The 13,014-nt window shown below is 33.9% G+C and overlaps 2 protein-coding genes across 4 annotated transcripts in view; both read left to right on the forward strand.

Moving 5' to 3' along the window:
• LOC133176487 (uncharacterized) overlaps nt 1-13,014 on the forward strand; it is a 117,502-nt gene that overhangs the window by 11,093 nt on the left and 93,395 nt on the right. For 2 of the 3 annotated variants that reach the window (XM_061311607.1, XM_061311606.1), the window contains 4 exons: nt 9,205-9,336; nt 10,374-10,453; nt 10,539-10,610; nt 10,707-10,881. In XM_061311607.1, coding sequence (XP_061167591.1) covers nt 9,261-9,336; nt 10,374-10,453; nt 10,539-10,610; nt 10,707-10,881 — 403 coding nt within the window. In that variant the 5' untranslated portion in view covers nt 9,205-9,260. Of the gene's footprint in view, nt 1-6,484; nt 6,569-9,204; nt 9,337-10,373; nt 10,454-10,538; nt 10,611-10,706; nt 10,882-13,014 lie in introns of all 3 variants that reach the window. The other variant, XM_061311605.1, reaches the window with a different exon arrangement.
• Nucleotides 2,289-3,936, forward strand: LOC133176410 (uncharacterized). The gene is made up of 2 exons (XM_061311534.1): nt 2,289-3,092; nt 3,191-3,936. Exons 1-2 carry the CDS (start codon nt 2,289-2,291, stop codon nt 3,920-3,922), a joined length of 1,536 nt encoding a protein of 511 aa, XP_061167518.1. The 3' UTR covers nt 3,923-3,936.

A 13,014-nucleotide genomic window follows, 5' to 3' on the forward strand; every position in this document is an offset into this window, starting at 1 on the left:
GGCTGTGCTCATATTTTAATTCTTTGCTGAAGGTAGTCAAATACGCACGTTTTCTGCAAAATTCAAGAACATTGCATTTTCTCAAAGCCTGTTTTCCAATATCTGGATACTCAAAAAGAAATTTTGTTATAGAAAATGAAAGCACTAAGTCTCTACTTTATTTTAATATATGAAATGGGATAGAGGGTGATAGTCAATTAATTGATATACGGACAGGGCCATTTTATGCATAAAGTGAACCTAACTCTTAGCGAGGTCATAAGAAAGGTCATGTCACAAGTCATTTAGAATACTCGTTCCCTACTGTATCGGAGATACAGGGCGGGGCCCGGCTCGAGCTATGATCGCTCTCGCCTTAAGCCCCGCCCTGTATCTCCGATACAGTAGGAAACTCGTACTCTAAATATAACTTGAATTAAATATTCTTAATGTTATATTAGAGCAAGATTAAGTAATTGAATACATTAATTCTAGTTAATTTTCCAATGTACGCAAACAACAGTGATTTCTGTTCACAAAATTTCAATATCTTTCAGCCTTTTTCCTGGAGAAATAAGGCAGATACCCTATGATGAAAATGAGTTAGATACACTTAATATTTTCCCCTTTACTTGATATTTTTCTCAGAGTCCAAAAATTATTTTTCATTAGTATTTAGAGCTTCCTTAATATGTAAAAATATATTTTAGAAAGGTAGTTACTGTAAATGACCCAAGATGAATTAAATAAAATCAAAAAGGATACATCGAAGATATTTATTAGGGCCATAGTTTTGTAACGGGTCAACATGAGGAAGAAAGAAAAAGAAAAACAGGTGGATTATGTCCCTGAACATTTGTCGGAATACACTCGTTACTAAGGCGACAATCAACACCAATGTCCATGTTTTTTTTCACATATACTTGTCGAACATTATGGCCGATAATCACCATTTTGAATAAAGTAAATATACTGTATTTAAGGAATTATTCACAGAATACAGACAGGTTTATCATGTTTCTCATACGTTTCCGACATGTGACACGCGCCTGTCTCCATGCAGAACATTGTTAAGCCTCTTTCTAAAGCTATACAGAATCAATTCTCATCAAAGAGAAAGAATTAAGAAGGGTCAACTGCATATCTACATGAGAGGACAAAACAAATTCCCCCGCCCAAACCCCAATGCATTTTCTTCATTTTCGAATGGACGAGTAGTTCGATTGAAAAAAAAAATACATATCGATTAATCCTGTACAAACCTCAAAGACCGACGTCAAGTTTTTCTAAACCTTTTCAGAAGAGTTTCTTCTTAAAATATAGATGACAAAGGGATCAAAAAGAAAGTGTGAAGGAACAGTTGACTGTGATATTAAAAGTATGTACTATATAATACGCATGTACTAAGCTTTATAAAACGCGGGTTTAATAGAGGTGACAAAAGATACTGTAGTTTTACTGAAATTCATGAATCTTGTTCGTACACTGACCCTGATGCCCATATAATTGAACTTTTGAAGGAATCAATTGGTATGTGCTTGAAATATCTTATATAGATTGATATTCACATCTTCAAAGGTGCGTGTAATATCGTCGGTTTTCCTGATTTTATTGAGCCATGATTCATTTGTTGCTAACTTCATATAGATTTTATGATTGGAAAAACAGGTTTGTTAGCATTAAATATTGTTAAAATAATTTTATTTTCTTCAGCTGAATAACAATCCAGTCAAGTAATATTAAATCTTAAATATTTATTTTATGATTTTAATCTAGAAAATGCTATTCATAAAGGTTTCACGGGTCGACTTCAAAAGGGAAAAAAATCTACTGTTAGATTCTCATAGTTGCTTAGTCGTGATTTATATCACTATGGATGTTGTTTATAGGAATGATTATCAATAATGTGCATTTTCTTCTTTCAGACACCTGTTTCTTTTAATATAATCATGTAAATATTTTTACTGATATATCTTCTTGTGATATGAGTTAGAAAAGCGCAGCTATAAAAGTGAATATCTTTACTATAGCAGGGGTTAAAACGGTCGATCTTCTACGAATAATGTTGCTATTCATAGTTTTAGGAATTTTTTTTTACAAAAAAAGTGTATTATCTACTTTCAGACACCATTGTCTTTTCATATACATACAGATATTATTGGTCAAATATTTTTACAAATGATATCTATTAGAATAGCGCAGTTATAAAAGTCGAAGGAGTATTGGATTTTTGTCATTTGACAAAACAGGTTACAGGTAAAACACTGTCATTCACTGAAATGATGAAGTAAGATACGTTAATGTTAGACATGGTGCCTTGCTGGCTTTTCTTGTTTCTTCTATTTAATTCTAGTGCAAGAGAAATAGATGGCGATAATGGCCAGGAGAAAATTACAGAATCCTGGAGCTGTAAAGAGGAAATGTCTCAGATGGCTCCAATTTGTTACTGCGATTCTGACTGTGTTTTCTATAGAGACTGCTGTGGTGACGTAACAGACTCTTCTTACAGCGCTCTCAGCTTAAACCCAAAACGGGAATGTCAACGTATTGCTCCCAAAAATTTCCCCTCATTCTGGACTGTAACATCCTGTCCGGGAAGAGAAGCTTTCAAAAGAGACGCCATATCTCTACCTGTTGTTAGTGAGGACGGAACCGTGTTTGCTGACGACAATATTGCGCAATGTAATAATGTTTCGTCTTTCTTGCCCATGGATATCTATGTCATTCTTCGCTATGATCTTTGTGATGTTGATTTGACATTTTCGTCTCTTAAGAAACCATTAATGAATCTCGTCATGTCTATCGTAAAATCAAATTGCAGATTCATATTTTCTCCTAAAAGTGACAGTCGCGCATTCCCAAGACTTTGTGTGGATTTGCGACAAGAAGAGATGGCAAAAGACTTCAGTAGCAAATGTAACAATTACATGAGGCCAGAAAAGATATCCTCCGTGATTTATAGAAATGCACACTGTTTCGAGGACATGCATGGTTATCCGATGCCAGAAAATGCTACAGATATGGGTATTATTTATAAAAAGCTTGTTGAAATCGGAACATCTCTTTACATAGGATTCATGGATAGTTCCAGTAATCACTCGTACCAAGATAAGGTAAGTGAAAATATGTGCAAGAGTGAATAACTGAGTCTTACTGAGTACATTTAAAGAATTAATTATGTGATACATTTTTCTTCTTCTTTTTTTTACAGTCGATTTGCCCATACAAATTTAGAGATCACTGTCATACACGGTTAATAAGAAACTGGAATCAACCTTTAGAAATGGAGGTCGATTCATTATTTCCCATTGATGAATATCACATAAAATACAGCAGTATCTACTTTGTCTACAACCTTCTTCAGAATAATGTTAATTTAACATTGGCAGAGAGGGTTAATATTGACAGGATTAGATGGAAAAGTTCCAGATGCCAGACTATGGTCATCACCATGTCTGTAAAGAGCACCGGAGACCTGAGCGAAGAAGATTACAACAGAGTGATTACTTTTATCAACTTGTTCAAGTTGTCTTCATTTAGTAGCTTAATAAGGATGGGAGCCAATGAATCTTCCAGTAAAATAACCACCTCATTGTGTACAAATCCCTCGAAAAGGAGGGAAATACTGCAAAGAACTAGGGTACATTCATTTACGATAGTGTATATTTTACGCATAATGAAATTCCTCGGTAATGCTGATGAGATAAATACTTACTGTCAGAATTTACTTGTTGAGAGCAAAGAAAGATTGAACAGAAAGTACGTAGATGTATATTTGACGAAGTGGAGCTGCTTGAGAAACCCCAGCACTGACACGACTTCCGCCGGAAATTACGACCCTCAGTCTGTGTATATCACAATAACCGTGCTAGCCGTCAGTGGAATAGTGATCTTTGTCCTTTATTTCACATCACTTAAGGACGCCAATGTGCTAGATAGATGACATCTTCAAATTTCTTCTTTCTGGGTCCCATTTACCTCTCCTCCAAATGTTCTTTACTGAAGATTCATATTATTTTTTGGAAATCAAAATCCGCAACATTGGCCAAAAATACAAATTTGTTGATATGTAAATTCACGGCTTGTTCTTAAAAAAACCACAGTATCTTCTTTCTCTCTCTCTCTTTTGTCACTTAAATGTTTTTATTGATGTTTATTGATTTTTTATATTTTTATATCCATTGACATTCGTTTAGATTTCGTACAAAGTTAATAATGAAAATATTCTTTTATTATTCACTGCATTTCAAATTCTCTATTGTGTAAGTATTCTATTGACTGACGAAAAAAGAAAAAAAAAGTTTACTGACTTTACTGTATAAATTTCCTTAAGGTGTTCAAACTTTCCTTTTTTCTGATCAGAAGCATTTGTAAATAAGGAAAATCGAACCAGTTAATTAAATGTTCATGTAACTATCTTTTAAGTCCATGAATCTTATGACTTTTCATGAAATTATTACTATTGCTCATAATCTACAGCTCTTTATAAAACGTCTTATTCAAGTTAGAATTGACATCGATCAGCCAAGATTACCCCCCCCCCCCCCCTTTACAACAATATAATTTCCTGAAACAGTACTAATGAAAGTCAAGAAAAATGGATCTGCACCTTGTCCCCGCGTTTCTGTCATTTTGGTTGCGTCATTTCATTATTGATGAATTTAAAAAAGATGGACAGATGAAAAAAACAATTATAAAAGGATTACTATTATTTTGTTAAGTTTTGTGTTTTAATTACATAATTTAAATAAAACTAATTCTCATTTATTTCCTTAAAGTGTTGTTTGTGTTTGCGCTGTCACACCTCTCCCAGCAATATCCCAGTCTGCATTTAGAACACTACCCGGTAACCTTTTGTACGGGATTGTTTTAGATTGAGTTCGTCATAAGTAAATGTGATTTAGTACAATTTTCTTTTCTGCTTGAACTTTCAGTAAGGCGTGACATTCTCGGCTATACTTAATAAGCGTCTCTCAAATAGTGACCTAGATTCTCATTGGTTGGCAGATTAGCTCATCAATACCGAAATTTACACAGCTTTTCATTCACAGGTGAAATACACATGGGATAAAAATGGGTCAGACGTGAACGAGTGACGCAAGGAACCAATTACATCGTCTCTTACAGTAAAGAGGTGTGCCTTGTGTCATTTCATCGTTTGTTAACAACAATCTTAAGTTGCTAATGTTACTAATTTCTTAACAAATGAGAATCTAGATCGCCATTTGAGAGACGCTAATTATGTATCGTCGAGAATGTCACGCCTTACTGAAAGTTCAAGCAGAAAAGAGAATTGTACTAGATGAAGCTATTCAAATCGAGCTTTATATTTGTCACATGGGCCATAGAACGTAAAGAATCCCAACATGCATTGTCTGAGTGCAAAGCAAATATGTAAATGTTGGCACTTTCTTGCCAGGCCCGTAGAACGCGGGGGGGGGGGGGCATTTTTTCCGAGTATAGCATTTTGCTATAGTAAATTTTCATTTAGATGCAGTTTGGCTCCCAACATTTTGATGTAAGGTCGAGTACTGGCAAACTGCAGGATTTAGACAGTAAATTACCTTTTTTTTTATACCTTTTTTTTTAAATCTGCTTGTCAGATAATTTTGGGAAGTCCCCCCCCCCCCTTTCGGTCAGTTTAGTTTTTTTTTATGGCTCTTCAGGTTTTTTTTTTGGGGGGGGAAGTTGCCCCCCCTTTTTTTTTTGAAACCGTTGACCGTTTTTATAGGCCTGCGTGCTGAAATAATATGTACGGGCAATTCTTATACAAATAAAGAATGACAGGCTATATATTTTAGTTTGTATATTGTTTCACAACATACATTCGTTACAGGCAAAGACAATAAGGATATTGTTTTGTGTAATTGTAATCAAACATTAATATTAATATTCGAATATAGACATTAATATTTTGATTAGTTCAAAAATGCTGTTTGAAACAATGTCAAGTTTGTTTGATCAAGAGTATGAAGTCATCCTTTTATATGGTTCTTTTAGCATGGCATAGCAGGCACATTGAGCATCTTTTAATGCTTTGACATGAAAGTGTGTATTTAAGTATTTGAAAAATAATAGAACAGGTATATCTTGTTTTGTCATCATTGTAAACTACATTTACTTCTGTTTTTGTGATTGACCTCATCCATTCAGTTGCTCTGCTCGGTCTGAGGTAAGTGACAGGATGTGTTTGGGGAACATTAGCAAAATGTCACGATAAAAACTATAAAAGTAATTTGATAGAAAAAAAAATGTTACTCTTATGTCTACATTTTTGAAGGTTAGTGTATGATCTTAATCTTTCATCTGACCAATAGCTCCGAATCATTCCTCTTGCAAATACTTAAACTGCGTTGAACTGCGTTCCACTGCGTTGAATCTTTCTCAGTTTTTATGATATATAGATAAACATGAATGCTGTAAGAAGTGATACTTTTACAACATTATATTAGAGGAGGACTTGTCTTATGTATTGGTTGAATACTTACTGTTATCTCTGGTCTAGATAAAGGTAACTCAGTCACGACGGCCTTCAGGAATAATCTAAGAATGGCGGGACTCGTGTTTCTAACTATTCTCTCAATCGTTTGTAAGTACTGTTAAAATAAATAATTTAGATGAAAAAGAATTCAAACATTCCTACAATTTAAATCTTACCACAGTAAGAAAAGGAACAACGTTTCTTTGGTTCCCTTTTCGTCCAAAGAATTTTCAAAATTATCAAAATTCTGTTTGGACACTTATAATGCTAAACCAAATATTTCTTATAAGATTTAAAAAAAAATGTAAGCGAGTCATTGTAAGTGTAGCCGTGATTTAAGTGTGAATTCATATATATAAATATATTGACTGCTTTGAGTGTGATTTCACAGATTCTTCACTATCTTTCAGCACCTACAGGGAATCCAAAATTGAATTTCAACAGACATTGGTCATTACACACCTTACACTTAGTAAATCCTAGTATTTTTGAGAAAATTTATTATCCTGCTTATAAAAGAGCCGTTCTCACTCTATCTTCAATAGATACAGGCATATATAAATCTGTATTGATTTTTAAAAGATCTGTTTTAATACGCTGTACGATTTAAACAGAACTTGCAGATATTAACTACATTCTAACACTGTCTAATTTCTTGCCGCTTTATTGTCATCGCTTGTGTGTTATGATTAATCCTGATCAAGATAACCACACCAACGAAATAGGAATTTGCGAATGATAAATAGTATCGATTGATAAAATTTACTAACTGCATGAAATAGTTTCTGACGTAGCTAGGACTGAATTATACTAAATCATAGTACAGTTTTTCTTGGAGTTTTACGACATTCTCCTTACAAAAAGTATTATACAGCATAACTAGTTTTGTCACTTAGTAAATGAATGACCTTGTGTCCAGTCAAACGGTGTTTTTTTTATGCCCCTGTATCGAAGATTCGGGGGTATATAGTTTTTGCCCTGTCCGTCTGTCTGTCTGTTTGTCTGTTTGTCAGCAAAAACTTTAACATTGCCCATAACATTTGATTGGTTGGGGCTATGGCTTTCATATTTCACATGTGTATTCCTTGTGACAAGACCTTTCTTTGGGTACCACCATATTTGACCTTTTGACCTTGACCTTGGAGTTTGACCCAGTTTTGCAAAATTTTATCCAACTTGAAGCTTGGCCATAACTTTGGAATAATCAGTTCTAAGGCTTTCATACTTCACATGTGTAATCCTTGTGATAAGTCCTTCCTTTGGACCAACAACTTTGACCCTTTGACCTTGACCTTGGAGTTTGACCTACTTTTGAAAAACTTTAACCTTGGTCATAACTTTTGAACCGTTAGTGCTAGGCCTCTCATACTTCACATATGTAATCCTTGTAACAAGGCCTTCCTTTGGATACCAACAACTTTGACCCTTTGACCTTGACCTTGGAGTTTGACCTACTTTTGAAAAACTTTAACCTTGGCCATAACTCTTGAACGTTGGTGCTAGGCCTTTCATACTTCACATATGTAATCCTTGTGACAAGGCCTTCCTTTGGATACCAACAACTTTCACCCTTTGACTTTGACCTTGGAGTTTGACCTACTGTTGAAAAACTTTAACCTTGGCCATAACTTTTGAACAGTTGATGCTAAGCCTTTTATACTTCACATATGTAATCCTTGTGACAAGACCTTCCTTTGGATACCAACAACTGTAATCCATTGACCTTGACCTTGGAGTTTGACCTACTTTTGAAAAACTTAAACCTTGGTCATAACTTTTGAACGATTGGTGCTTAAGTTTTCATATTTCACCTGTATATTTCTTGTGAGAAGGCCTTTCCTAAGGCATCATTAATTTTGACCATTTGACCTTGACCTTCATTTTTGACTTACTTTTGAAAAACTTAAACCTTTTCTTTATCTATTCAATTGTTGCTGCTAGGGCTTTCATATTTCACAGGTATATTCCTCGAGACAAGACCTTACTTTGGGTACCAACATATTTGATTTGCATTTGAGAAAGTTTAACCTTTGTTATAAGTTGCCATACGAAGACATCAGTGTTTCATAAACACATCTTGTTTCTACTGGAAAGCGAACGGGCTTGTAGTTTTGCTTGGGCGAGATGAGAAAAGTATAAAAACAATATTCAAGTAGAATTCAAAATAAATTCAGTCCTTATTCCCTATTCTGAGTAACATTATGATAATAAATAATTATTATTTATTATGGTCAATGTTTTAAAATGCCAATATTTTTTGAAAATCATTTTACCTTTATTGTTTTGTCACATGAAAAATTATACAAGAACTAATAAGTTCAACAAGAAAACATTGATTTTTTAGTTACTGGAACATCAAATGAGCTTTTCACATGTTTAATACAATTATCTGTATTTCTTTTACAAGGACAGTTGATAAATAGAAAGTATATATAAGATCTCTGTCATTGTTTGTAATGTACAGATGTTGTGTTATTGTTTGTAATGTACAGATGTTGTGTTATTGTTTGTAATGTACAGATGTTGTGTTATTGTTTGTAGTGTACAGATGCTGTGTCATTGTTTGTAATGTACAGATGTTGTGTTATTGTTTGTAATGTACAGATGTTGTGTTATTGTTTGTAATGTACAGATGTTGCGTTATTGTTTGTAGTGTACAGATGTTGTGTTATTGTTTGTAATGTACAGATGTTGTGTTATTGTTTGTAATGTACAGATGCTGTGTCATTGTTTGTAATGTACAGATGCTGCAGATCAAGTTAAGAAATGTCATGACGTAAATGAGATTGCGTGCCAGAAAATGTTTGCCAAGCGGAGGGATATGTGTGACGACCCCTGTATCGCCAACATCTGCAAGGACACCTGTCGATATTGTCGTAAGTTTCTGTGGACATTTTTCAGGAAACTACGATTTTTGTATATCAGTGAATAAAATTTTACTAATGATCAAACTTAAATGGGATTACCTTAGCATAGGCATATTACTTTTTTAAGTATAGAAGACAACTTCTTTGAGTTTGCATTTTTTGAGCTTTTTCTGTAATGAAATGCACTTTCGAAATACTAACCAAGAAGTAATAAAATCAAATTCATAATTAAATCGTAGTCATTTCAAAGCTACACATTTTTTTTTTCAAAATGTTTTCCAATAAATTGTAATTCAATCAAAATTGATGGACCTTTTTGAAATCCATTATGACTTTCAAAGTTTTTCCAACAGTTCAAAAGTACTATTTGGAAAAGATTAACATATAATTAATGAATGTTTTCGCAACAGTGAAATATTGTTAACCATGAAAATAAACGATAAACAGGAAAATTTAAATCAAACATCTAGCTTCATGATTTTTTTGAATTTGATTGATACCTCAAATCAAGAATGTTGAAGGATTTACTTTCTATCTCAGCTTCTTAGTGATTAAGAAACTATTAGAAATTGATACAAGAGATCAAACTCTAATGCTGAGGTCAAGAGACTTCTTGATAAATATCACAAAAATGACAAAACTTTTAATTGCTACTTACACTTCAATGTAAGAAATGTTTAGTTATTTTGGAGGGGTTGAATCAGGCTAATCAATTTCATTTGATGCCGCAAAGAGTAAGTGCATGGTCATTTAGCCTTATACTAAATAAAAGTGGTTATTTTTTCCACTTAGATAAACGATTACAATCGATCTTTCATAAATAATAGAAAAAAGTTTTACAATAATTTCAAGTATTTGTTGGCTTTGTAAAATAAATTTGTTTTATAACAATTTGTTGTGTAAATTTAACCAATTTTATTTTTGTACATCTACAGCGGTACTTCTAATGTACAAAAACTAAAATAATTTGAAATCAGACTTAAATTAATATTTCCTTTAATCAGTTGCATGCTACAGCTGTATGATCAATTATATCTTTATTCTAGCGGTTACATGTTATCACTGCAACGAAGAAAGTACACCGGAAGGCTGTACCAAAGTCCAACAATGCTTGACGACAAACCAGGTTAGAATAAAGTGAAACATGAACTCTGAAATAGATTTATTTTGCTTTTTGTCAACTTCTTATAATTTCTTTTGATTTCGCACAGCTTTGCATAGCAGCAGAGAGATATACAACAGATTTTCATTCAACTTACACTTCCGGTTGCGCAGAAAAAGAGGTACGTCATACTTAACATTTACCTTGCAAATGCTTGTTTTGCCATATGTTCAAATCAGAATAAAAGTCATATAAATTGTATGTCCATCTTGTTCAGCTCTGCCACAGTCTTTTCGGTTTTGATTCCACCAAACGTGAAGTGGAAGCAACGCTCAACGAAAGATCGTATCATTTACATGGCGGATGTTGTGACTCGAATCTTTGTAACATGCATGATCCTTCTAATGTGACATCAACCATAGACCCATCAAGTCGTCCACCGAAACCAACAGGTAAATACACTCAGACATTAGATATGATATATGATCTAACTTTCTAAAAAATTCTGTGACGTAACTAGTGTTTCTGCTCCTTAAAATAAAATGAGGCTATGCTGTTTGCATTTTGAGCACTGGTTGTGCTGTTTTTAAATCCGATTATTACTGCGCAAATTGATGATTTTTCCCTGCTTGCCTCGATTAAGTTGAGATGAGCTTATACTATACACCTAGCTGTTGTCGGCGTCATAATGGATTTCAAAGCTGAAGGAGCATGTCTATTCTAAAGAAACTGTAAGTCCAATCCTGACCAAATTTGCATAGTCGTGGCATCTAGGAATACACTTTTTTTTAATACCAGACCTAATTCGGATCTTGCATCTAATCTAAATTTTCTGGATGATAGAACAGGTTGAAGTTTTCAGTGCATGTTCATTCCCAGTTATGACCTACCCTGACAATACCCATCATGGATCAAATTTGTATAAATGATGGATTTGAGATTGCACACTACCAGACCTGTTAAGTGTTTCATATCCTGCATCTGGCCTTATTTCTTCGGCATGACTTTCACAAGTTAAAGACTTAGATTTATTCCTTAGTATAAGCCCTGTCTTGACCTAAGCTTTTATATTGTATGAATGATACTTGTACACTACTAGAACTGCTTCCAACGCTACATCTGACCTATGTTTGAATAGATGAAAATTTTAAAACCAGATTTAAAGTATAACTTTAAGACCTAATTAGGCCAAACAAGCATTTACGAGTGGAATGTGTGTCGACCGTGTAAGCCTTTAAATATTTTAGCTGAGCTGAACCAGTTATATTTTTTCTTTACCCTGCGCATCAAGCAATCTGTTGGCAATATTATATTAACCAATGAGCCCTTTAAACAGATTGTGAAAATCATGGCCACTGGATTCATGAATCAGGCTCTAGGGGTGGAGTTAAGTTGACCATTTATTGAAAATGCGTTTATCCTGCCTCTGAAAAAAATATTGAAATTTCAATGGTTGAGAAGAATATTGTATAAAACCAAATCATGCTGTCCACTTACATGAAATTGGTAATATGCCCCCTCCAAGTGACTTACTGACCACATATCAAATCAATATATACCCCCTGCAGTGCCCTACTGTCCAAATATGAAATTCTAAATGTTGTTTTTACTTGAACTCGCAAGGAGCCTAATAACTGCCGTCACATAAGCATCAAACGATATCAAATGTAAACAATTGTTACGTAACGGTTTGCTTGACTCCGACAACCGACAAAATGAATTGGAAAATCCTCTTCAAAATAAATTCGTTATGTAGACACTTACGCTTTACCCATTTTTTCAAGGACCCTATATATATTTTCGTAGTACCCCTCTAAGTGTCTAAAACCTAATAATATGTATATCTTATGAAATTCTTTTCTTACTCAATGACATCTAGCAGGCAAATTGTTTGCATGATTATCCTTTCACCAAAACTGCAAAATTTATGGCCTATTAGTCCATGTTTTAGACCATAGAGTGGGACTTTGTCGGTCGTATCATAAAATTTTCTTAATTTTTGAAAAATTTCTTTTATTCTCTGGCACCTAACAAGCAAAATGTTTCAATGATTATAATTATCACAAAGCCCTTTATCAACGTTGTATAATTTAGGCCCACAAGGCCCATGGTTTAAGCCTCCGGTGGGGCTAAGTTTGTCATTTATTGAAAATATGGTATTATTCGGTTTAAAATCCTCCTTTTAAAGGAAAACCTATATATTTTTTTTACCCATAGGCTTCTGGCAGACAAACTGTTTGCATAATAATAATAATAATAATAAAGACTTAGCCCTTTATCAAAACTGTAAAAATTTATGGCTCCCTTGTCCACCAGGGTCAGGCCCATGCAGGTCGAAGTTAAATTGTAAACTCATTACTTTCTGTAAAATCTTCATTTCTAGCGGACAAATTATTTGCATGAGTATAATAAGCAGTTTAAGCACTCTGCAAAAATTCATGCTCTCGGATCCAGTAATCGAACCCCAGGGTTGGGCTACGTTTCCCTTATAAGGAAGGAAATGAAAAATGCGATCTAAGTACCTTCTTAAAATGTATTATTTTTAAAAATCTTTATAACAAAGTAACTGTTTACATGTAGGAAAG

Source organism: Saccostrea echinata, unplaced genomic scaffold (genome assembly GCF_033153115.1).
Source record: "Saccostrea echinata isolate AGI-Se365-2 ecotype Australia unplaced genomic scaffold, CSIRO_AGI_Sech_v1 ptg000075l, whole genome shotgun sequence".
Lineage (NCBI taxonomy): Eukaryota > Metazoa > Mollusca > Bivalvia > Ostreida > Ostreidae > Saccostrea > Saccostrea echinata.